We start from the raw sequence: 26,700 nt of genomic DNA on the forward strand, positions 1-26,700 counted from the left end.
TTCAGGCCAGTCTCAAGATGACTCATCCTTTCTCCAAAACCCTATATATAGAGCTCTCTCATGAGGTCTAGGGAGGCTGGAATTTTGTGCAAGTAAGGAAGTGTTGTTGGTTTGTGTATAGAGCTATTGGGTTTTTTGCTTGAAGGAGGTGAAGAGGAGATTTCTTTCAGCTGGGAGGTGTTGCTGGATTGGGCCCATTGTGGTTGTAATTCTCTCAGAACTTTACTTCTATTATCAATAAAGTATTTGAGGTTCTTCTATATGCATGTGTCTTTATGATGAATAGATGCTTGTATATTTGATTTATGCTAATCCTATAATCGATTATGGATGTATGCTTCTTGTAGTTTCCTTTTCTTGTGCTTTTACAGGATCTGGGTGTAGCTGGGCCGGTGAAAGGGCAAGGAGCTAGGAGCAAGCAGCAAGGAGTGAAGACTGGATCGACTATTAGCGCAAGATAACGGTTAGTAGATCATCCTTTTCTTCCCTCTCTCATCTCATAAAGAAGAAACTTTGAATAGCTTTGCATTCAGTTGTTGTTGGAGTACTATCACCTTCAGAGTGGGATAGAGGCATTCTGCATTAGATACTTTTCCCCCCAACACAAACATAACAACATTTCCAGGTACTTCCCTTTGTAAAGTCGGAATAAGACCCTCGAACAACCCTCTGCCGTATCCGAATCCACAGTTATCATTGCATTTGATTATCTGTCCAGAAAGCTATTATGGTGTGCAACATTTTTGGCCCTTGAATTCTATTCAAGTATTGTCGAAATCCATTTATGTGTCTGCCAAAAGACCGGTTTTAGAATCATTGGAAAAGAAGTCACATATTCTCCAATTATGCATTTGAAAGAGTTTTTTTAAATATTTAATGGCACCATAATGTGCTAGAATGGAAGCAGAACCACCATCGACATGTGACTTCTAAGCAAGGAAGCAACTTTAAAGGATCTACGTGGATTATAGAACCTGTGTGGAAAAGAAGCCTTGTTGAAGAGCATTACATGAAGGTCTGTGGAAGGTTCGTGAAAATCTGCGTTAAATTTGTTGTGGTGAAAGTGTCCAACATGGAGGAGGACTTGATTAAAGACACATAGCGAGACCAGGACCAACACATCTTGACCTCACCTTCAGTGGCATCTGCCGAAACTCTTTGACAAGGTCCTCGCATGGTTCTTTTACACTAGGCACTACCATGAGTACATAAAAGTTTCACTTTTACATGCATACAAGTTTTAAAATTTTTAACGCTCGTTAAATTACTTTTATAAAGTAATTTAATAAAAAAATATTAATTTGTTTTAATGGGGAGTATGTAAAAGTGATTATAAAGGTTTTTTAATGGAGAGATAAGGTGTGAAGAAATTGGGGAGTATGTAAGGTGTGGAGAAATAAGGTATTTTTTTTAAGAGAGATGCATTAATTTTTTTTATTTTGGAGAGATAAGGAGTATATTTTGTAATTTTGGAGTTATAAATATTTTTGTATTTGGAGTAATAAGTTGTGATTTGGAGAAATAAGGTGTGGAGAGATATGGTATATTTTGTAATTTGGAGTGACATGTGAAAGTCATTATTGTAATTCAAAGTAATTTTTTACTTTGAGAGCGATTGAGTCAGTGCAGGTCATTTTTGAAGACAAAGTTTGCAGTTGTGACATTGAAGATTGTTGTACTCCAGTAATTAATAAAAACATATCTTTTTGTGGTGATCATGTCCTAAATCCGCCCGAAATTGAATAAGGGGATCTTAGGTACACGAAGAGTGTGTTGATGATGGTGCATGCTTCACGTTGTTGCTTTTTGAATTGTGTCTAGTTTTGACACATATATGATCTCATTTAACACAAATAAAGTTCAATGCAAGCAAGCACAACACTTTTAACAAAATAGCTTCAAGGAAGGATAATTAAACTGAACACATGCATTTGCGTCACTACAACAAATAATCACAGTTTTCAACATCGGCATTCTACCTCAACAAACAAATTCACTCAATACAATCAAGTTCATGAATCTGCAAACTCCAGCATTTCAAAGCAAAGTCTACATCACTACAATCAAGTTAATGAATCTATAAACTTCAACGTTTCAGAGCATAGTCTACATCAACATTATTGAACTTGTAATCAAACTCAAATTACTTTGAATTGTAAGGGTGCATTCTTGGTGAAACCGACACCCAAGTCTTGAACTGAGTCAAATTGAATTCATTGTAGTGAATCATTAAAATAAATGTAAGCTTTTTTGGGTGCATTTTCGACAGTGTTCGACACCCTTCCTTTAAAGCACAATCAAGTGAGTTCACGAGTTTTAACTCTAAATGAAACACACAACAAGTTCACATCTCCTGCAAGCGAGTGTGAGTATTCATTCAAGAAATTTGCGTCAAAAGAGTACAAGGTTCAAACTTTCAAGCGAGCCAGAGTGAAGATCATTGTAGCAACCATCACAACAACCAAACAAGTTCAACTCTAACACCAATCAAGCAAGTTGAGATCGACATCAAGCGAGCGTGGCTATTCCTTCAAGTGAGCATGAAGTCATTAAGTAAGGCAAGTGAGCCTTCACGCAAACACAATCGTCATTAAGCGAGCATGAATTCCAGAGTTTAAGCAAGAAATTTCTACAACTCTAGCAAGTGTTCCCAGCAAGTGCAGTAAGCAACAAATCAAGCGAGCGTGCCATTTAAAGCGAGCCTGTCATGCAACTAACAAAATCAAGTGAAAGATGCAGACAAACAAAATTGCACGCAACCTGAAGTTGAAGTCCAACCGAAGTGTTCTCATTGTCAAAGAACCAGTCATATGGAAGATTAGTGTTTTGATCTCCATCCTTGTCACCATTGTGGCAAGCAGAATCATTCCTTAGAAAGATGTCGCAACCAACAAAAATCAACCAGATTGAAGATACATTATGAATGGATCGATCCTTGGGAATGGTCATCCACAGTCAAAATATTGTCTCAGTTCTACAATCGACTACAATCACACATAGTGCAGCCAGTGGTGAACCGATGATGGTACTCTCATGCAATTGAACAAGGGAGTACAACAGTGAAAATCTCCTACACCTGAAGGGGGGGAGTTCAGATATATTTTGGAGAAGATTGTCTCTCCTTTCAACTGACAAATGGGGGAAATGTCAATGAAATTGACAAGTGGTTGTCAGACTGAAAGTCTCGATAACATCAACAAAGCAGCCAGTGGGCATCTTCATCAGCTAGTGGGCATTTTTCATCAGCAGTGACCATCAGCAAATTCGCCAGTGGGCGATCGACAGCAAAAGAAGCAGTGAGAAACTTTCATCATAGCAAAAGCAACATTGATTTGTTTTTCGACATCTTTAGCCAGTAGGCATTCATCATCAGCAACTACGCCAGTGGGCGTTCATCAAATTGTGTCAGTGGACACTGGATTTTGTTTTCAAGCAAAGGACAGTTAGATCCTTTTGCGGCTTGGAACATGATGGAGTTGTCAAGCGTCCTTCCGAGATGAATCAGTCATGCAGCTGACTCAGTCTCTTCATATTGCAGTTTCTTCAGTATCCAAATTTGGTGTTTTTTCAGGCAATGCTTTTGAGGATCAACATGAGAACTTGGAAGATGGTTCCTCATTCTTATTTTGGATTTATCATTGAAGGGGGGAATGTTAGCCTCTCTCACAAAACAATAATAAATCCAAAAATAAATTAATTAATTAAATATTCCAAGTTAGGAATTTGTGCCTAACTCTTGGGTTGTTCCTCTAAGATAGGAGTTAGATAAGGTAACTCCTATATTGGTGTGTGTCTGGTGAGAAATTATCTCAACCAAAGGAGAAATTATCTCAACCAAAAGTGTCTAAGATAGCACGCACTATCTTGAGAACATTGTCTCTCATCTATTTATTTGTAACACTATATTCAATTATTTTAATGAAATGAAAAATGTGAGACAGAATACTTGAGGCTGAAGCCTTTTTCCGCCAATGTTAGAATATCCCCACCAGTGCATTGGAAAAGATGACTCCTTATGAAGCTTGGTATGGAAAATGCCTACTGTTAATCCTTTCAAAGTTTTTGGTTGTTTGGCTTATGTGCATGTCCCTGATCAGAATAGAAAAAAATTTGATGCAAAGAGTGAGTTATGTATTTTTATTGCGTATAGTGAGACAAGCAAGGCTTATAAATTGTAGAATCCTCTAAATAACAAGCTTATTGTCTCAAGAGATGTAATTTTTGATGAAGGGGTGTTTATGGTCATAAAAAAGGTCATGTTGAGAAGACAAAATCTGTTTTGAATGATGATATAATTGTTGATAATGATCATGAGCATCCAACTAATGTTTCTATAACTAGTGGCTTAACTCCATCAAGTAGCCCTTCATCAATTTCTTCAACATCAAGTTCAAGTCCAACTTATTCTCCACATTCTACAAGGAAGGTAAGAAGATCGAGTGATATTTATCAGAGGAGTGCAAATCAAGCACATGAAGAAAGCCCAATAGGTGAGATAGTCAATTTTGCTTTATTAGTCAAGGCTGATTTTGAACCATCATGTTTTGAAGATGCATGTACTAATGAGGTTTGGATGTGAGCCATGCAAGAAGAGATGGATTCCATTCAAAGGAATGACACTTGGAAGTTGACAGAGCTTCCACATGACAAGAAAAAGATTGGAACCAAATGGGTCTATAAGACTAAATTTAACAGTGATGGGAGTGTTGAAAGACACAAAGCAAGATTAGTTGCTAAAGGATTCACATAGAAGTACGGGATTGATTATGAAGAGACATTTGCACCAGTAGCAAGACAAGAGACCATTAGAATGTTGATTTCATTAGCAGCTCAAAAAAAGTGGAACATACATCATATGGACGTGAAAAGTGCCTTCTTGAATGGGTACTTAGAAGAGAAAGTATATGTGGAGTAGCCACAAGGTTTTGAAGTGGAAGGAAAGGAGAATAATGTCTACAAGTTAAAGAAGGTTTTGTATGGTCTCAAGCAAGCACCAAGAGCATGGTATGCTAGGATTGATGGATACTTTCAAGAAAATGGCTTCCAGAGAAGTAAGAGTGATCCTACCCTCTAATACAAACAAGAAGGTATTGATATTTTAATCATAAGTTTGTATGTTGATGAATGATAAATTCAAGGTTGCTTTGATGAATGAATTTGAGATGAAAGATCTAGGCATCATGAAATATTTTCTAGGAATGAAAGTTTATCAAAGTAAGGATGAGATTTTCATTTGTCAGACAAAGTATGCAAATGATATGCTAAATAAATTTGATATGCTTGATTGTAATCCATCCCCTACTCCAAGTGCTCATGGAGAGGTGTCATGTAGAGATGATGGTGTTGATTTAGTTGATGAGAAAACTTACAGAAGTATTGTGGGGAGCTTTATATTTCTAACCCACACAACATATTCAGTTTCACTTGTTTCAAGGTATATGAAAAATCCATCTGAAATACATATGAAGGCAACCAAGAGGATTTTAAGGTATGTGAAAGACACTGTAAATTTTGGTATTCATTACTACTCTTGTGAAAAGTTCAATCTTGTTGGATTTAGTGATTCAGATTGGGAAGGTAGCCTTGATGACCGTGAGTCCACATCTGGAAATTGTTTCTCTTTTGGTTCTGGTTTGATTACAGGGAGCTAAAAAAACAAAGCATTGTTGCCCTCTCATCCACAAAAGCGAACTATGTTGCAGTTACCTCAATGAGTACATAAGCTCTTTGGCTCAAAAAAATTTTGGAAAAAATTGGAGAAAAACAAATTCAACCTATAGTGATTTAATTGTGATAATGTAAGTGCCATCAAGTTAGCAAAGAATCCAATTCATCACAGCGGCACAAAGCATTTTGACATGAAATATCACTTCATTAGAGATTTGGTGCAAAAGAAGGATATTGAATTGAAGCATATAAAAACTGAATTTTTGGCACTACGAGATAAGATAGTAAATCCTCGTTAATCATTAAGGGGAAGTGTTGGGAATAATGATTAATTAGTTATGTAAATTGCTGAACAAAATTAGGGCAGCAAATCTTTAAGATAGTTTTTGTTGGAAATTCGCTGTAAGATTTGTTTCAGAATTGATTGTTAATAATTTTAGTAATAATTTTACTATATAATAATGTAGTTAATAGTTCAATTAATATATGAGATTTACAATGATTTTTAGCTCACACATTCACTGTGTTTTATTTGTTATATATATATATATATATATATGTTGCAGCTAGGTTAAATAAGTCATTTCATATTCCACATAGATGGTTACTCAAATACTCAAAATCATTATATATATATATATGTTGCAGCTAGGTTAAATAAGTCATTTCATATTCCACATAGATGGTTACTCAAAATCATTGGGACCACTTAATCGTTTATCTAAATCTGCAATTCTGTTCATAACCTAAAAGTTTAAGGACAATATGATGATTACAAAAGTGACAAACAATGGAAGCACTTTATTAAAATTTAAGCATAATCTAAACAGTCTGGTTAAGACGTCTTAGTATTCTGTTCGCGTCTCTGATTTGACATGTTGCACCTGTCATCGCTCCACTCCATTCCTTCGCGTTTAGTTGATACATCCCCATTTTGGATGCCATTCTCCTCTGCAATTGAAATACAATCCTTATCCTCCTCAACTTTGATAGCCTCTTTGTGTTCCGCCACTACCTCACTTACAGTCGGCCTATGTGACGGTAAAGCCTGAACACATCTCATCGCTATTTTGGCAACATTGCTCACAGATTTCATGTCGTAACCTCCACACAACCTCTTGTCTATCACGTCTATTATCTTGCCACCATTTTCATCGGTCTCTCGTAGATACGGTGTCACCTGTAAATATGTCACGCCAATACTTATTGTTAGTCTCTAGCAGAAGATGCACTACGAAATATTCTGTTGTCAATGTTGTTAAATATTTATATTTTGCATGATTGGTAATAAGGTTCCTTACCCATTGAACAATGTTTACTTCTTCTTCAGGTAACTTTGGATCTATTTGTACCCTACCGGATAATATCTCTAGCAACACCACTCCAAAGCTATACACATCACTCTTCTCCGTCAACATTTGAGTGTTGAAATACCTGTGAAAGTTGTCACCCAACAAAAATTAACAAATACAGTACGATTGCCTCTACTCATAGTAAAAAATATTGTTGCAAAGAGAGTAAGTTACATACGCTGGATCCAGATATCCGAATGTTCCTTTCACTTTAGTGGTAACATGAGTAGCCTCACTATCAATTGTCATCTTTGAAAGACCGAAATCCGCCAATTTTCCATTCAAATTGCTGTCCAAAAGGATGTTGGCGGTCTTGACGTCCCTGTGAATTATCTTCGGGTTGCAACCCACGTGCAAGTATTCCAGGCCTTTGCATAGAAATCGAATTAGATATACTGTTACTTATTGATTTACTCCTATTTTACCGTAATCAATACTGTAAACAATGAGCGTTAAAAGAAATAGTTACCCTGCGCTGCATCTAAAGCTATTTTGAGCCTTCTTTTCCAATTTAGATCCGAATTTTCTGCACGGGGACCTGGAAAGAATACAAGAACCAAATGCTTGTTGGTTACCTTGGCTATTCTACTCCTGACAAGAACCAAGAGTAATATAATTTACCATAAAGGTGGTCCCTTAGGGTCCCTCCTGACATGTACTCGTAGACCAGCATAACTTCATCAGTTTCGTTACAGTAGCCCAATAAAGATACCAAGTTCCTATGGTTTGTTTTAGAAAGAAGATCGACCTGTTCATGAGATGCATATATAATAGTTAGGGTGCAGACCAACCTAACACTGAGATTCCTACATTGGACACAAAGATAACCATATTCTGTCTGAGAATTACTTCATTCAAGAATTCTTGAATTCCTTGTTGGGACGACTGTGAGAGCACTTTCACAGCGATAAGTTGTCCAAACCCCCCTCGTCCGATCTCCTGACTAAAGCTTTGTGTGGCAGCTTTCATCTCATCTAGAGTGAAGGCACGTGACTTTGTTGCATTTGGCACCATATTCATCGAGTGGTCTGCGTTCATGGAAGGTACAGTTAATAATAGTAAAAATACAACCATCTTTCACTTATGGCGTACACTCTAACTATGTCCATATTATAACTATCAATTTCGTGTTTTCATTCTTCTCGAGATTACATTCCCTCCTACCCACCCGTAGGTAGGGGTTTCCTGAGTAACTGCACACCAGAAAAAACATATTTTTCCATAAACATCATGCTGTTCAATAAATTAAATTTTAAGTTGATTCATTGTCATTGTCATATGTGGCAATTTATTGTGTAGAAAATATGAATGAAAATAAATATTGAAGCTGTAAATTTTAAAACAAGTTGTGCCTGAGCATGAGAAATATAAAATCGGATATTATTACTTGAGTTTCAGCGAACAATTAAGGAGAAGTTGAGCAGGAAATACACCGCTGAAATTATTGTTTTCTATATTTCTGCATAGAAAAGGTTTAAATGTTAAAACCATTGAGAAAATATTTATTGGTTAATTGTATTTTATTTTGAATTTGTTTTGATAATTTGTATTTTATTTTGAAATAAAAACTTCAAAAATCAAATAGAGGAAAGAGAGACGCACAATTCTTGAAGATTTTTTAAATCCAATAGCCAGTCAACATTACCATTCAGTTTATTGTTTTGTAAATATCTGCACAGTAATCAAAGTCAATTTTAGTTTTGTGAAAACGTAAAGCCAAAATAATCTACAAAAAGAGAGTTTTGTTTCAAAGATATTTACAGTCGCTCTAATTTGGTTAGATTGGCCAAATTTGGCATTGGTCCAGTGAAATCATTATCGTCGAGTGACCTGTTAATTTTAACACAAACAGGCAAATGCATAGATGATTACTGCAAAATATTTACAAATTTAGTAATTAATTCTATTTAATTTTGAATTGGAAAAAAAAAATTGAAGAGAAAAAAGTACGCGTACAATTCTTGCAGAGATATTAGCTGAGATAGCCACTCGAGAGTACCAGATAGATTATTGTTTTGTAAATATCTGCATAGTAATCAAAGTAAATTTCTTGTTTAATGAAAATAACCTATTATATGAAAGTTATGTGGGAAAGTAACTTACAGTCGCTCCAAATACGTTAGATTGGCCAAATTTGGCACTGGTCCTGTGAAGTTATTATGGTCAAGTGACCTGTTAATTTCAACACAAATAGGTAAATGTTGCACGGATGAATGTTCACAAAGTACAAATTTTACTAATTAGTTTCATTTAACTTCGAAGAAAAATAAAATAAAAAAGGTCAAATAGAAAACAGAGAAAAGGGGCAAGCGTACAATTCTTGAAGATAAACGCTTTGATCAAGTAGCCACTCAAGATCACCATTAAAGTTATTGTTTTGTAAATATCTGCAAAGTAGCCAAAGTAAATTTTTGTAGAGTGAAAATGTATAGGAACACAAGAACCTACAAAATGGAAGTTAGAGTGACCAAAGAAACTTACAGTCCCTCCAATCTGGTTAGATTGCTCAAATGGAACTCTGCTCCTTCCGTTAAGTGATTATGGTGAAGTGACCTGCTAATTCCAACACAAAATGGTAAATGCAGCACATATGATTATTGGGTGGTATCATATTCAAACGAATAGGTAAATGTTCCCTCGAAAAGCCAAACCAGAGTTCTATATTCCCATGTGGAAGACTTATAAACACTGAATACTTTTAACCCCATCAAGAATATTCATGTTTCTATTATCAAACACCAAGACATGGGCACAGTTTATAATGACTATTAGTATATGTGGTATTCTCAGAAGGGATAGTTAGAGGTTACACACAGATAAAATAGAGGTCCAGTTTTTGCTTACAGATTAAGCAATGCAGCGAAATTTCCAAAATCGGAAGGCACCGGTCCTGTAAGATTCCTTCCCGACAAATCTCTGGCTGATGGGTATTTTTCTTCAATGGGGAAATACCAAAACCAAATAACCAAACACACAGAGGCAGTGCTCTGTTTTTACTTTACTCCAGGATCTTTTGTGCACAGGAAGACTCAGAAATTTCACAGAGAAAACAGAGTAATTCACCACCATTAAAACTTTCTATTCATTAAAAATTGATACAAAGATTTACCACTGTAAAATTGTTTTCATATTCACTGCTGTGAAAAACAACTGACTGCTGTAACAAAAGTTTATATAAGTTTACTGCTGTAAACAAAATTCACACAGGCTTACAAAATTTCACGCTCCACCATTTCCTTTATGCAAAACCACACATGGTTTTTGCTATTCCTCTGTTTTACGATTCCTTACAAAATATTACCAAATACATTTATGCACTGCTGTGCATTCACCCTCTGGTTCTTCACACTTTTCACACTGCTGTGTGTTCAATACAACACATGGTTTTCGCTCCACCTCTCTAATCTATTTTTACTCTACTGTGAATGCACACTTAAACTTCCCGTGTGCCATACAAGAAAACACAAGTCAACACAGTAATAAATTACATTACCTATCCCATACGGAATTTATGTAATAAGTACATTTGCCCATACCTTCTCATAAAAAAAAACTTACCAACTCTATGTAAAACTTTAATATTCTACCTACCACTATGACATTTCATCAAGACGTATGGTCAATCAAAACTTAGATTTACTCCACGCAACATTTAATATTTGCCGTCGGGTGAATTTCAAACATTATGCGATTTGGTTTTGGGAAGCCATCGGGTCCACTCCATCGCATCGCAACTTTACTCATGTCAAAGACTTCAACTCTATGACATTGCCGATAGCGATGTGCCGATGCGATATCGGCGATCGCCCATCGCAAACACAAGAGCTTCCTCATAACTCCTTCACTTTGACTTTGCCGATGCGATATCGGCGTTCGCTTATCGCAAAACACAAAGGCTCCTTTATAATTTCTTCACTTCATTTTGCCGATGCGATATCGGAGATCGCTTGTCGGCTATGTTCATATCGCTGCACAGTTGAAATTATATTTTCAACACTCCCCTTTAATTTCAACTGTCGGGCATTCAATCATACCCAAACACTTTCTCAAAAATTCAAAGCTCTTCTGATCCAATGGCTTTGTCAAAATGTCTGCTACCTGTTCCTGAGTACTGCAATGTTGTAGCACAATTTCTCCATTGTTCACCAATTCTCTGATGTAGTGAAACCTTGTATCAATGTGCTTCGTTCGTTTGTGAAACACTGAATTCTTTGACAATGCAATAGCTGAGCTATTGTCACAAAAGATGACTGTCGCTTTTGCCTGCTCTTGGCCTAAGCTTCTCAACATTCTTCTCATCCACACTGCTTGACATGCTGCTGCTGTAGCTGCCACATATTCAGCCTCTGCTGTAGACAATGCTACAATGGACTGCTTCTTAGAAGCCCATGAAATGGCTCCTGAACCCATATGAAAAACATAACCGGAAGTGCTCTTCCGATCATCTACACTTCCAGCCCAATCGCTATCAGTGTAACCAATTAAATCTGAACTTTCTGAGACACTATATAATATGCCAAACATTTTGGTACCTTTGACATACCTCAAAATTCTCTTTGCTGCCTGCCAATGTGCCTCCTTTGGCCTCTCCATGAATCTGGAAATCAAACTAACAGCATACATTAAATCAGGCCTAGTTGCTGTTAAATGCATAAGGCTGCCCACAATGCTTTTATACAAGCTGGGATCAAAGTCCTTGCTGTTGTCCTCTTTGCTGAGCTTTAATCCCATCACTGTGGGAGTGATTGCTGCCTTGCATTCCTCCATCTTAAATCTGCCCAAAACTTGATTTACATATCTTGCTTGAGATATAAAAATTCCTTTTTCATTTTGCTCTACTTCTATGCCTAAGAAGTATCTCAACAAACCCATGTCAGTCATTTCAAATTCATCCTTCATGACTGATTTAAAATTCTCAATAAGATAAATATCATTTCCAGTGAAAATAACATCATCTACATACAAGACAACAATTAAAATTTTACCATCCTTTTCCTTGATGTAGACAGTGGGTTCTCCTTCACATTTGTCAAATTCATTATCCAATAGATAAGAATCTATCCTGCTGTACCATGCTCTTGGCGCTTGCTTCAGCCCATAAAGAGCTTTCTTCAATTTGCACACTTTGTGCTCTTCACCTTTCTTCTCATATCCGAGAGGCTGTTCAACATAGACCTCTTCCATTAACACTCCATTTAGGAATGCTGACTTCACATCCATTTGGTAGACTTTCCATTTGTTTTGAGCTGCTATAGACAGCACTGCTCTCACTGTTTCCATTCTTGCAACCGGTGCAAAAGTCTCCTCATAATCTCTTCCATACTGCTGCTTGTAGCCTTTAACAACCAGCCTTGCTTTATGCCTTTCAATCTTGCCTTCAGCATTGCTTTTGGTCTTATAGACCCATTTCACACCAATGACTTCTTTGCCTTTTGGTAACTCAACCAAATCCCATGTTTTGTTTCTCTCTATGGCATTAATTTCCTCATCCATAGCTTCTATCCATTTCCTATCTTTGATTGCATCCTCGAAATGAATAGGATCATCAACATGACAATACAAGGCAAATAAGGAATTCAATCCTTCATTATAAATGTCACTTAGATTTCTAAACTTCTTACCTCGTTCACTTGGTGTGCAAGTGCTTGAAGATGCACTTGAATTTCCTCCTTGTGGTGTGCTTGGAGAAGCACCCTCATTTATCCTCAATGGTGTACCTTGCTGTCCTTGTGTTGGCACTGCTGTTTGGGGATGTACTTCAGCCACTTCCTCTTCATCTTCATCATGAGACAAACAGTTCTTGACATTCACTGTTTTCTCTATGCTTCCATCCCAAGCTTCTTCCTCAATGAATTGAACATCCCTGCTTACAAAGAACTTCTTGGTAGATGGAATGTACAGCCTGTAGGCTTTGGATTCATCACTGTATCCAATGAAGATGCATTTCTCCCCTTTGCTGTCCAACTTCCTCCTTAGCTGATCTGGTATGTGTGCATAGGCCACACACCCAAAAACTCTCATGTGGGTGACTCCTTGCTTTCTCCCACTCCATGCCTCTTCCGGCACCTTGTTCATGACTGCTTTTGTAGGACACCTGTTTAATATATAAACTGCACAATGTACAGCTTCAGCCCAATACTCATTCGGCAAATGCTTTGCCTTCAGCATGCTCCTCGCCATATCCATGATGGTCCTGTTCTTCCTTTCAGCAACTCCATTTTGCTGCGGAGTGTACCGAGTTGTAAACTGTTTATGAATTCCATTTTCTCTACAGAATCTTAGGAATTCCTTGGAGATATACTCACCTCCTCTATCAGTTCTCAATACTTTTATGTGCAGCCCGCTTTGGTTCTCCACAAGTGCTTTGAAATTTTGGAATTTCTCAAACACTTCACTTTTGTTTTTAAGGAAATATATCCAAGTCTTTCTTGTACAGTCATCAATGAATGTCAAGAAATATAGGCTGCCTGCTAATGATGGAGCTTGCATTGGTCCACACAAATCTGAGTGGATAATCTCTAAGGGTGTCTTTGCCCTTATGCTTTTCCCTGATGGAAAACTTTCTCTATGTTGTTTTCCCAAAATGCAGCCTTCACAAAGGCTGTCCGGCTTCTCTATCAATGGTAATCCTCTTACCATTCCTTTCCTACTCAACAAATTCAGACCTCCAAAATTGAGATGTCCAAATCTCAAGTGCCATAACCAGTTCTCATCCTTTGGCACGCTTTGGAAGGCCTCTTGGGTGACCGCTGCCATTTCCTTCTTGTTCTTCAAGTCTGCTCTTATTCTAAGAGGGAACATCCTGTTCCTTGTCATCTTCACTTCAGCAATGCATCTTTTGCTGGGTGGTATATCCATGATGGTGCACACATCATTTTTAAAGAAAACATTGTACCCCTTATGGGCAAGCTGTCCAATACTCAAGAGATTACATCTCATTCCGGGGACATAGTATACATCTGCTATGGTTTTCCTTTCTCCTTGCTTTGAAAATATTTTTATTTCTCCTTTTCCCATAACAGACACTTTACTATCAGTTCCTAGTGTGACTTCTGATTTCACATTTTTATCTAGGGCAGAAAAGAAGGCAATGTTTCCGGTCATATGGTTGCTGCAACCTGAGTCTAAAAACCATATGTCCTCACTATGTGTTTCAGCCATGTTACAAGCTAACAGAACATTGTCTTGACTGCTGTTTTCTCTTGTAACATTTGCATTTTGTCTGCTGTTCATATCATGTTGTTTCTTTCTGCAATCACTAGCATAATGTCCATACTTTTTGCAATAATAGCATTGAACATTAAATTTATCATACCTTTGTCCTTGAGCATGATGTTGATCTCTTTGTTGGCTGCTGCCTTGGCCTTGGTTCTGATTTGGATTGCTGCCTCTTCCTTGTGCATTTGATGGGTTGTTCCTTCCTCCTCTGTTCTGGCTTCTGCCTCTTCCTCTCTTGTTTCCTCTGCCTTGACCTCTTCCTCTTCCAAAGGACATCTGGGTCTTGAAGGCTTGCTCAAGAGATGAGTTTTCATTCCTACTCAACCTCTGTTCATGTGTTATCAGTGATGCATGTAGCTCATCAACTGAATATCTTGAGAGATCCTTTGTCTCTTCAATGGTGGTGACTATGGCATCAAACCTTGAGGGTAAGACCCTCAATATTTTCTCCACTATTCTTCTATCTTCAATGGTTTCTCCATGAGTTCTCATTTGTGTGATTACACCAATCACATGAGTGAAGAATGAGTCAATGTTATCTGACTCCTTCATGTTCAAATTCTCAAAATCCTTTCTCAGCAATTGTAGTTTTGCTGTCTTCACTCTTTCCATGCCTTGATAGGCTGTCTTAAGGGTTTGCCATGCTTCATTGGCTGTCTTAGCTGCTGCTAACCTTGGAAACATACTCTGGTCTACTGCTAGATACAACAACACTCGGGCTTTTGAATCCTTCTTCCTATTGTTCTTCAGCAGATCCTTCTCTCCTTGAGTTAATGCATTGAACTCAGTTTCATCTGCTGGTTCTTCAAAGCCATCTTCAACTATTTCCCATAAATCTTGAGAGGCAAGTAGGGCTGTCATAGTTATTGACCAGTAGTCATAGTTCTTCCCATTAAACTGTGGGAGCTGGGTGTTAAACAAACCCATACCAGTGCTTGTGCTGGCCATTCCTTGACTGTGTATTTAAAACAGATCACTGCTTCTTCAACAACACAAAAAAAACTTTTGAAATACCTGAATCCTTTGCTGTCTGAGTCTTCTGTCTGCCTGAGAAGTTTTGCTGCAGCAACAACCTTCTCCCTTCAGCTTCTTGAACACCTTCAAGAGCCTAAGCCTGCTCTGATACCACTGATGGGTATTTTTCTTCAATGGGGAAATACCAAAACCAAATAACCAAACACACAGAGGCAGTGCTCTGTTTTTACTTTACTCCAGGATCTTTTGTGCACAGGAAGACTCAGAAATTTCACAGAGAAAACAGAGTAATTCACCACCATTAAAACTTTCTATTCATTAAAAATTGATACAAAGATTTACCACTGTAAAATTGTTTTCATATTCACTGCTGTGAAAAACAACTGACTGCTGTAACAAAAGTTTATATAAGTTTACTGCTGTAAACAAAATTCACACAGGCTTACAAAATTTCACGCTCCACCATTTCCTTTATGCAAAACCACACATGGTTTTTGCTATTCCTCTGTTTTACGATTCCTTACAAAATATTACCAAATACATTTATGCACTGCTGTGCATTCACCCTCTGGTTCTTCACACTTTTCACACTGCTGTGTGTTCAATACAACACATGGTTTTCGCTCCACCTCTCTAATCTATTTTTACTCTACTGTGAATGCACACTTAAACTTCCCGTGTGCCATACAAGAAAACACAAGTCAACACAGTAATAAATTACATTACCTATCCCATACGGAATTTATGTAATAAGTACATTCGCCCATACCTTCTCATAAAAAAAAACTTACCAACTCTATGTAAAACTTTAATATTCTACCTACCACTATGACATTTCATCAAGACGTATGGTCAATCAAAACTTAGATTTACTCCACGCAACATTTAATATTTGCCGTCGGGTGAATTTCAAACATTATGCGATTTGGTTTTGGGAAGCCATCGGGTCCACTCCATCGCATCGCAACTTTACTCATGTCAAAGACTTCAACTCTATGACATTGCCGATAGCGATGTGCCGATGCGATATCGGCGATCGCCCATCGCAAACACAAGAGCTTCCTCATAACTCCTTCACTTTGACTTTGCCGATGCGATATCGGCGTTCGCTTATCGCAAAACACAAAGGCTCCTTTATAATTTCTTCACTTCATTTTGCCGATGCGATATCGAAGATCGCTTGTCGGCTATGTTCATATCGTTGCACAGTTGAAATTATATTTTCAACACTGGCAACAATAGTATCCTCGTGGCATGTTAGATTTGGCCTATATGCCTCATCATTTCACGATTTCTGCTGTAGACAAATCGGAGAATTTAACTTACATTTCAGAAATTGTTACTACCCGAAAGGTGCTATCATCACAGCCAATTCCGTCCCAGGGTATCAAATAGCAAGGATCAGGAGAAGTCCAATCTTTTATGTCAAATCGACTTTTGATAGCGTTAAGAGCGTCAACTGCAGTTTGAGAAGCTCGTTAGGCATTGAGTTGTAAAATCGGTAATTTACTTGTGAGGGCAAGTCTCTTACTCTCATGAGAATATGTTGGCTGGTATGATTGAAGTAGCTGGTAATACTCCAAAGCGTTGATTATAGGAGGAAGGGTAGACTTACTTCCCTCAATCAAACTAAAAGAATCTGATACAGAAGAGGCTGGGATTGTAATCTCTTGGGCTGAATAATTTGGAGTAATCTCTTGGGCTGAATGATTGGACTCTTCACCATTTATCTTGACTGAAAATGATCTCGATTCATGCATATTCAGCGTCTCGGGCTCTGCAAAATATAACACCAATAATGTTCGGTCTATTTGACCCGAATCGAATACCGCTCTCAATGGAATGGAATGGAGCTGTCTATGACCCACGCAGTTTGCAAGACAGCAGTTGGAGGAAAGTCATTGGTATTGTTTGTTGAAATAGGTCTTTTTGAAGTTACATTCTGTGGATCATAATCTAAATCATATGTGTTGACTGGTGTCCAGATGCGGTCGAAATTGTCGTGAGGATACCTGCTCAATCAACAACAAAAGCTATGCAGGTCGATCATTAACAGAAAAAATGACAACTACTCAACTGTATTGAAGTCTTATCGCAGGTAGAAGAGCGAGATTTGAATTTATTACAATTTATTCTTCTGCCTTGATTTCTATAGGTAAATATAAACAAGTTTCAAAATGTTCACCTGACCATCGAATTTCCACCAGTATCGGATCTTAATAATGTAAAGAGGATTGTTCCTGGCTGAGCGTCTGTATACATGCCATGTTGGAGCCTCCTAATCTCGATAGCAGAGATAAAGGGATCACCAGTCGGGGAAGTTCTGACAAGGCAAATGTACAACACTCTGCCTTTAGTAACCAATATATGTTCGTGAAAAATTGGAATATCAGGTACTGATACGGTTCCTGAAACCAGCATATCCACTGTCTCAATAGAGAAAGCGAAGTCATGTGAGGAGCGATCATATCCACTCGAATTTCCAGGAGGGAACCATAATCTTAAGAGGTGAGGCACATCAGGGGCCACAGGCAACTGATAGCAAGACTTGTTAAGAGGCTTTGGGAAATAACGCATTGTGTGCAAGTAAGAACCATAGGCTTCTTCACTAGTAACGTTCCCAATGTCTGCTGACTGACCGACGTCTATGTAATGAGCATCAGGTATCCATGTTATATTGTTTTCCCCAGTGTGATTAGTTTTTGCTCCACAACTGATACTCAGAAATCCTACACACCACCAAAAAGAGTAATGAACAAACCAACATCTTGCTGACCAAATATGAAAAAATATGTTCGTTGAACATTATAAAAACAGGATATGCCCCCTTTGTATCCAGCATTCGGAGGATGTGATACACCTTTTATTGAGGTGCCCAATTGTTACAGAAGGATGTGATACACCTTTTATTGCGGTGCCCAATTGTTACAGAAGTATGGAACACAGTCTTACATACCTTGGAGATTGAGGTGCCCAATTGCTACAGAAGTATGGGACACAGTCTTGCATGGATTGGAATAATGATTCATTGGAGAAATGTCTCAAACTCTGGTTTGAGACATATAATGAATTATGAACATTACCATTTTATATCATATAGGGTATTTAGTATTGTAGGAATAGTAAGATATTTGAACATATAAGGGTGGATGTAAGGACTGCACTGTTGGGGATTGTGGTCTATTTCTTATAAATTGGTCCCAGTAAAACTGTTCAGAAACCGAGGAAGATTAAAAGAGAGCATGTGTGGCAAAAGTTTCTGGTTGGTTTTTCCTATGGTGCCTGTTTTAATAGACAATGCTGTTGTGGTATTTTCATAGTCACCAAGCCTGGCTGCTATTATCATTTTTGGTGGGAGGGAGATGGGGTACCAACAATAAGGCCGAAATCATTGCATTATGGGGTGTTCTCTTCACTGCAAACTGGCTCAACATCAACGATCTTCAGATTTCCTAGAATAATATCATATCATTGTGGAGATATGTGGTGTCCAGAGTCCCAACATTCTAAAGGCTCCATCGATTGGGTCAGAGGGCTCTCCGGATTCCACCCTCGTTGGAAAATTGGATGAAGCTTGCACAGTGAAGCGAACCTTTCAGCACATATCCTTCAATCACATCTACAGGAACAGAACCTCATCACGGATATGCTTTGGAAAAGAGGAGTTGATTCAGCTCCAGGGGCCATTCACTCTGCTGCCTTTAATTATGATTTCACGACTGATTCTGGCAGTATACTCGCTTCCTAGAATCTTGTTGGGTATTTTTAATGGAGAAAATACCAAAACCAAATAAAATTCACCACAGAGACAATGCTCTGTTTACTCTGTCCAGGATCTTTTGCAGACAACCTCTTAAAACTAAAATGACTCATAAGACAGCATTACACAGTCACAAAGAACATTTCCATTAAAACAAATTTTCTGTTACATATTTCTTCCTCTGTGCAAAGAGGGAATAATAAAAAAAAACTCTGCTGCTCTCACAGATTTTCCACTGCTGTGGATGTTACATAAAACAGTTTCAAAACATTCCTATGTTTTTCATTTGCAGACAAACACTACAGCACTGCTGTGCATATACAAAAAAAATCACACACGCTCGTGCGTTGCCACTCCACTCACACCATGAAAAAAAAAAAAAAAAACTTCACACAAAAACTACAGCACACGGGCCTTTTTTTTGTTTTACATATGACAACGTGTACATATAAAAAAAACATATAAAAAAATGTGCCCATTACTATATTAAAAACAAGCCCATAACAATATTAAATATATGGGACGTATGCCCATAACCAATATTAAAGCCTCACCAAAAACTACGACAAACACATTAAAAACATTGAATTCCTCCTACGGCGGTCAACGTATAAGTTTTTACTCCACGCAGAAATCTGACTTGTCGTGGGCCCGTGCACCTTCCGGAGATCGACGGCGGAGATCACGCGATCAAATCGCTGAGCCGATCCAACGTGGTTCGCACAACCTCCTCCGGCAAACCAAACGACTTTTACCGTCCGGGGAAAGTGGTTTTGGGATGTTCGTACATGGGACGCGTGTCTCATGCTGAATGTGTTCGGAGGGCTCCAAGGAAAAACAGCCTTTTCCAAAAGGCGGTGCGAACAAGATAGGTGGTTTTGTTTGGTGGTTTTCGGCTGCGTTGAAATTACACATTTAACACTCCCCTTTAATTTCAACAGCTGGGCATTCGGTCATACCCAGACACTTCCTCAAAAATTCGAAACTCTTCTGAACCAGTGGCTTTGTCAAGATGTCTGCAACCTGTTCCTGGGTCCTGCAATGTTCTAGGACGATTTCTCCATTGTTCACTAATTCTCTGATGTAGTGAAACCTTGTATCAATGTGTTTCGTTCTCTTATGAAACACTGAATTCTTTGACAAAGCAATAGCTGAGCTATTGTCACAAAAGACCACTGTCGCTTTTGCCTGCTCTTGGCCTAAGCTTCTCAACATCCTTCTCATCCAAACTGCCTGACATGCTGCTGCTGTCGCTGCCACATATTCAGCCTCTGCTGTAGACAATGCTACAATGGACTGCTTCTTGGAAGCCCATGAAATGGCTCCTGAACCCATATTAAAAACATAACCGGAAGTGCTCTTCCGATCATCTACACTTCCAGCCCAATCACTATCTGTGTACCCGACCAAATCTGAATGTTCTGAGGCATGATATAAAATTCCAAACATTTTAGTTCCTTTCACATACCTCAAAATTCTCTTTGCTGCCTGCCAATGTGCCTCCTTTGGCCTCTCCATAAATCTGGAAATCAAACTAACAGAATACATTAAATCAGGCCTAGTGGCTGTTAAATACATAAGACTGCCCACAATGCTTTTATACAAGCTAGGATCAAAATCCTTGCTGCTGTCCTCTCTGCTGAGCTTTAATCCCATTACTGTGGGAGTGATTGCTGCCTTGCATTCTTCCATCTTAAATCTGCCCAAAACTTGATTTACATATCTTGCTTGAGATATAAAAATTCCTTTTTCATTTTGATCTACTTCTATGCCTAAGAAGTATCTCAACAAACCCATGTCAGTCATTTCAAATTCATTCTTCATGACTGATTTAAAATTCTCAATAAGATAAATATCATTTCCAGTGAAAATAACATCATCTACATACAAGACAACAATTAAAATTTTACCATCCTTTTCCTTGATGTAGACTGTGGGTTCTCCTTCACATTTGTCAAATTCATTCTCCAATAGATATGAATCTATCCTGCTGTACCATGCTCTTGGCGCTTGCTTCAGCCCATAAAGAGCTTTCTTCAATTTGCACACTTTGTGCTCTTCCCCTTTCTTCTCATATCCGAGAGGCTGTTCCACATAGACCTCTTCCATTAACACTCCATTTAGGAATGCTGATTTCACATCCATTTGGTAGACTTTCCATTTGTTTTGAGCTGCTATGGACATCACTGCTCTCACGGTTTCCATTCTTGCAACCGGGGCGAAAGTCTCCTCATAATCTCTCCCATACTGCTGCTTGTAGCCTTTGACAACCAGCCTTGCTTTATGCCTTTCAATCTTGCCTTCAGCATTGCTCTTGGTCTTGTAGACCCATTTCACACCAATGACTTCTTTGCCTTTCGGTAGCTCAACCAAATCCCATGTTTTGTTTCTCTTTATGGCATTCATCTCTTCATCCATAGCTTCTATCCATTTCCTATCTTTAATAGCTTCTTCAAAATGAATAGGATCGTCAACATGACAAAACAAGGCAAATAAGGAATTCATTCCTTCATCATAAATGTCACTTAGATTTCTAAACTTCTTACCTCTTTCACTTGGTGTGCAAGTGCTTGAAGATGCACTTGAATTTCCTCCTTGTGGTGTGCTTGGAGAAGCACTCTCATTGATCCTCAATGGTGTCCCTTGATGTCCTTGTGTTGGTGCTGCTGTTTGGGGATTCATTTCAGCCACCTCCTCTTCATCTTCATCATGAGGAAAACAGCTTTTAATGTTCACTGTTTTCTCTATGCTTCCATCCCAAGCTTCCTCTTCAATGAATTGAACATCCCTGCTTACAAAAAATTTCTTGGTAGATGGGATATACAGCCTGTAGGCTTTGGATTCATCACTATATCCAATGAAGATGCATTTCTCCCCTTTGCTGTCCAACTTCCTCCTTAGTTTATCTGGAATGTGTGCATAGGCCACACACCCAAAAACTCTCATGTGGGTGACTCCTTGCTTTCTCCCACTCCATGCCTCTTCTGGCACTTTGTTCATGACTGCCTTTGTAGGACACCTGTTCAAAATATAAACTGCACAATGTACAGCTTCAGCCCAATACTCATTTGGCAAATGCTTTGCCTTCAACATGCTCCTTGCCATCTCCATGATGGTTCTGTTCTTCCTTTCAGCAACTCCATTTTGTTGTGGGGTGTACCGAGTTGTGAACTGTTTATGTATTCCATTTTCTCTACAAAACTTTAGGAATTCATTTGAGATGTACTCACCTCCTCTATCAGTTCTCAATACTTTTATGTGCAGCCCGCTTTGGTTCTCCACAAGTGCTTTGAAGTTTTGGAATTTCTCAAAGACTTCACTTTTGTTCTTGAGGAAATATATCCAAGTCTTTCTTGTAAAATCATCAATGAATGTCAAGAAATATAGGCTGCCAGCTAATGATGGAGCTTGCATTGGTCCACACAAATCTGAGTGGATAATCTCTAAGGGTGCCTTTGCCCTTATACTTTTCCCTGATGGAAAACTTTCTCTGTGTTGTTTTCCCAAAATGCAGCCTTCACATAGGCTGTCCGGTTTCTCTATTAATGGTAATCCTCTTACCATTCCTTTTCTGCTCAATAAGTTTAGACCTCCAAAATTTAGATGCCCGAATCTCAAGTGCCATAACCAGTTCTCATCCTTTGGCACGCTTTGGAAGGCCTCTTGGGTGACTGCTGCCATTTCCCTTTTGTTTTTCATGTCTGCCCGGATCCGGAGAGGGAACATCCTGTTCCTTGTCATCTTCACTTCAGCAATGCATCTTTTGCTGGGTGGTATATCCATGATGGTGCACACATCATTTTCAAAGTAAACATTGTAACCCTTTTGGATAAGTTGTCCAACACTCAATAGGTTACATCTCATTCCGGGGACATAGTAGACATCTGCTATGGTTTTCTTTTCTCCTTGTTTTGTGAATATTTTTACCTCCCCTTTTCCCATAACAGACACTTTACTATCAGTTCCTAGAGTGACCTCTGATTTCAAATTCTGATTTAAGGCTGAAAAGAGGGCTACATTCCCTGTCATATGGTTGCTGCAACCTGAGTCTAAAAACCATATGTCCTCACTATGTGTTTCAGCCATGTTACAAGCTAACAGGACATTTTCTTGACTGCTGTTTTCTCTTGTAACATTTGCATTTTGTCTGCTGTTCATATCATGCTGTTTCTTTCTACAATCACTAGCATAATGTCCATACTTTTTGCAATAATAGCATTGAACATTAGATTTATCATACCTTTGTCCTTGAGCCTGATACTGATCTCTTTGTTGGCTGCTGCCTTGACCTTGGTTCTGATTTGGATTGCTGCCTCTTCCTTGTGCATTTGCTGTGCTGTTCCTTCCACCTCTGTTCTGGCTTCTGCCTCTTCCTCTCTTGTTTCCTCTGCCTTGACCTCTTCCTCTTCCAAAGGACATCTGGGTCTTGAAGGCTTGCTCTAGGGATGAGTTTTCATTCCTACTCAACCTCTGCTCATGAGTTATCAGTGATGCATGTAGCTCATCAATTGAATATTTTGAGAGATCCTTTGTCTCTTCAATGGTGGTGACTATGGCATCAAACCTTGAGGGTAAGACCCTCAATATTTTCTCCACTATTCTTCTATCTTCAATTGTTTCTCCATGAGTTCTCATTTGTGTGATTACACCAATCACATGAGTGAAGAATGATTCAATGTTGTCTGACTCCTTCATCTTCAAGTTTTCAAAATCCTTTCTCAGCATTTGCAATTTTGCTGTCTTCACTCTCTCCATGCCTTGATAGGCTGTCTTGAGAGTTTGCCATGCTTCATGTGATGTTGTAGCTGCTGCTATCCTTGGGAATATACTCTGGTCCACTGCTTGATACAACAAGACAATGGCCTTTGCATCCTTCTTCCTATTGAGCTTCAGCTGATCCTTCTCTCCCTGAGTTAATGCATTGAACTCAGTTTCATCTGCTGGTTCCTCAACCCCATTTTCTACTAGTTCCCATATATCCTGAGCGATGAACAAAGCTCTCATGGTTATAGACCAGTAGTCATAGTTCTTCCCATTAAAGTGTGGGAGCTGGGTGTTGAACATACCCATGCTTGTGCTTGCCATTCCTTGCATCTTGAACTATGGTTTTAAATCCTTGACTGTGATTTTTTTTAAAAACTGACTGTCTTCAGCAATAACAAGAGAAATGCTTTTGGGGAATACCTGAATCATTCGCTGTCTGAGTCTTCTGTTTGCCTGAGAAGTTTTGCTGCAGCAACAACCTTCTCCCTTCAGCTTCTTTAACTTCTTTAAAGAGCCTAAGCCTGCTCTGATACCACTGTTGGGTATTTTTAATGGAGAAAATACCAAAACCAAATAAAATTCACCACAGAGACAATGCTCTGTTTACTCTGTCCAGGATCTTTTGCAGACAACCTCTTAAAACTAAAATGACTCATAAGACAGCATTACACAGTCACAAAGAACATTTCCATTAAAACAAATTTTCTGTTACATATTTCTTCCTCTGTGCAAAGAGGGAATAATAAAAAGAAACTCTGCTGCTCTCACAGATTTTCCACTGCTGTGGATGTTACATAAAACAGTTTCAAAACATTCCTATGTTTTTCATTTGCAGACAAACACTACAGCACTGCTGTGCATATACAAAAAAAATCACACACGCTCGTGCGTTGCCACTCCACTCACACCATGAAGAAAAAAAAAAAAAAAAAAAAAAAAAAAAAAAAACTTCACACAAAAACTACAGCACACGGGCCTTTTTTTTGTTTTACATATGACAACGTGTACATATAAAAAAAACATATAAAAAAATGTGCCCATTACTATATTAAAAACAAGCCCATAACAATATTAAATATATGGGACGTATGCCCATAACCAATATTAAAGCCTCACCAAAAACTACGACAAACACATTAAAAACATTGAATTCCTCATACGGCGGTCAACGTATAAGTTTTTACTCCACGCAGAAATCTGACTTGTCGTGGGCCCGTGCACCTTCCGGAGATCGACGGCGGAGATCACGCGATCAAATCGCTGAGCCGATCCAACGTGGTTCGCACAACCTCCTCCGGCAAACCAAACGACTTTTACCGTCCGGGGAAAGTGGTTTTGGGATGTTCGTACATGGAAAATCTGTCATATTGACAAGGGTTTTGGCTGTGAGGCCCATCTCAGCCATCTTGGCAAGAGTTACATATCGAACTCTATATTCTTTAAACAGATCTTCAAGGAACTTTAATTCCTTTCTCCCATTCATGGGTTCTGCCCATTTCTTATTTTTAACTCCATCTTCTAAATGAACAAGGTTATCAACATGACTGGATAAAGCAAACAAAGAATTCATACCTTCATTTGTTGCCTCTTGTTCATTTCTCCTACAGGGTGTCTCTTGCAATCTGCTCTCTTTGATTTTTTTACTTCAGTTTTTGAACAGACATCTGTATTTTCGGTCATCTATTCCTCATTTACAGTTTCATATACATTATCTATGGTTGATCGATATCTGCTGAAGGATTAGCTTTTTGATCAAATAAGCTATTTTATTTTCAAAGCATATATTTGCTGTTTTTTTATATGTTTCTAGATTTTCATGTATCTACTTGGAACAGCATGATCTGATCAGAAAAAACAACTATGTAACTTGTACTCTCTTTTATATATAAAAGTTTTTTTTTTCATTCTTACAAAAAATAAAAAAACAGAATATCAAACGACGGTTATAAAAGGGACGATGCTAAAAGTGACGAAAGGGAAATACTCCAACGCAACAGGTAAGATCGCACTTAGTGACCCTTTTGTTGAAGTTAGAATGTTCCATTACATACCTGGTTGGGCAGTAATGGTAGCTAATAAACACAAGAGCACACCCACTGTGGCTATCCAACCACCCCATTTGCCATAACTTAATTTGTCCATCTGTCCACCAATTTTTTGCACAGCAGAAGGATTTGGACTGATGGCTGTTTGAAGTTGAAGTTTTTTTAACATATGCTTTTCCGCTCGGCCTTTTCTCCCCGCTGTGTTCCTATCCCTCCTGTGTGAGACCTCACAAGAGCGAATTATTCCACTGGGCCTTTTCTCCGCACTGTGTTGCTATCCCTCCTGAATGAGACCTCACCACAGCGAATTATTCAATGAGGGTGTCTTTATTATACCCAAGGTGTTTTTAAGGGGTAGGAAACTTCGACCTTTTGTCGATTGTGGTGATCGAATCAACGTAAGACACGTATTGACTCTGACTTTTCTTTTTATAGACTTGTTAAGTATCACGGTCGACTGTCAAATCCAATATTGGTACCCACTGAACAAAAGCATGATCCTAGTTAACCTTCGTTACGTTTAGCCACTTTCATTCTGGCAATAACCTTCATTGTACCAGGATTCGATATTGAGCAGACGAGATCGATCTACAGCTGAAATGAGAGGACTCCTTGGATTTAGTTGTGTAGAATTCGTCAAAAAGAGGAAGAGATCTCAATCGATCTTGCTCGGCTTAAAGTTGGAGCAGATATAGTTGAACAATGGCACTTCATTGCACCGCTGGGAGAATCCAAGGCCATCCCTCTTTGATGCATTGACTTCAAATAAACCATTGGAATTTTTTTTCTTGGAAAGGCATTGTGCAACCTGAACGATTTTACGTGTGACTAACTATTTGCTTATAAAAGGTGTTTTTTAACTAATTGTTAAAAAATGGAAAGATAAATTAGAATGAAATTTACAAACTGAAACTAGCAC

General features: G+C 38.4%; 1 protein-coding gene across 1 annotated transcript; it reads right to left on the reverse strand.

Annotated features, from left to right (window-relative positions):
• Nucleotides 1–6,502: 6,502 nt before the first annotated feature.
• LOC149256845 (putative leucine-rich repeat receptor-like serine/threonine-protein kinase At2g14440) lies at nucleotides 6,503–25,966 on the reverse strand. Its single transcript, XM_089455480.1, is given in 17 exon segments — nucleotides 6,503–6,847; nucleotides 6,969–7,101; nucleotides 7,198–7,387; nucleotides 7,489–7,599; nucleotides 7,641–7,767; nucleotides 7,869–8,012; nucleotides 8,137–8,212; nucleotides 8,407–8,478; nucleotides 8,976–9,044; nucleotides 9,123–9,191; nucleotides 9,335–9,406; nucleotides 9,501–9,572; nucleotides 16,539–16,671; nucleotides 16,744–17,052; nucleotides 17,055–17,224; nucleotides 17,398–17,941; nucleotides 25,788–25,966. Coding segments are annotated over 17 exon segments (2,799 nt in total). The 5' UTR covers nucleotides 25,951–25,966.
• Between the last annotated feature and the right edge of the window lie 734 nt (nucleotides 25,967–26,700).

Source organism: Pinus tabuliformis, chromosome 7 (assembly GCF_031772625.1).
Source record: "Pinus tabuliformis cultivar Carrire ecotype Pingquan chromosome 7, CPIR1, whole genome shotgun sequence".
Taxonomy (NCBI): domain Eukaryota; kingdom Viridiplantae; phylum Streptophyta; class Pinopsida; order Pinales; family Pinaceae; genus Pinus; species Pinus tabuliformis.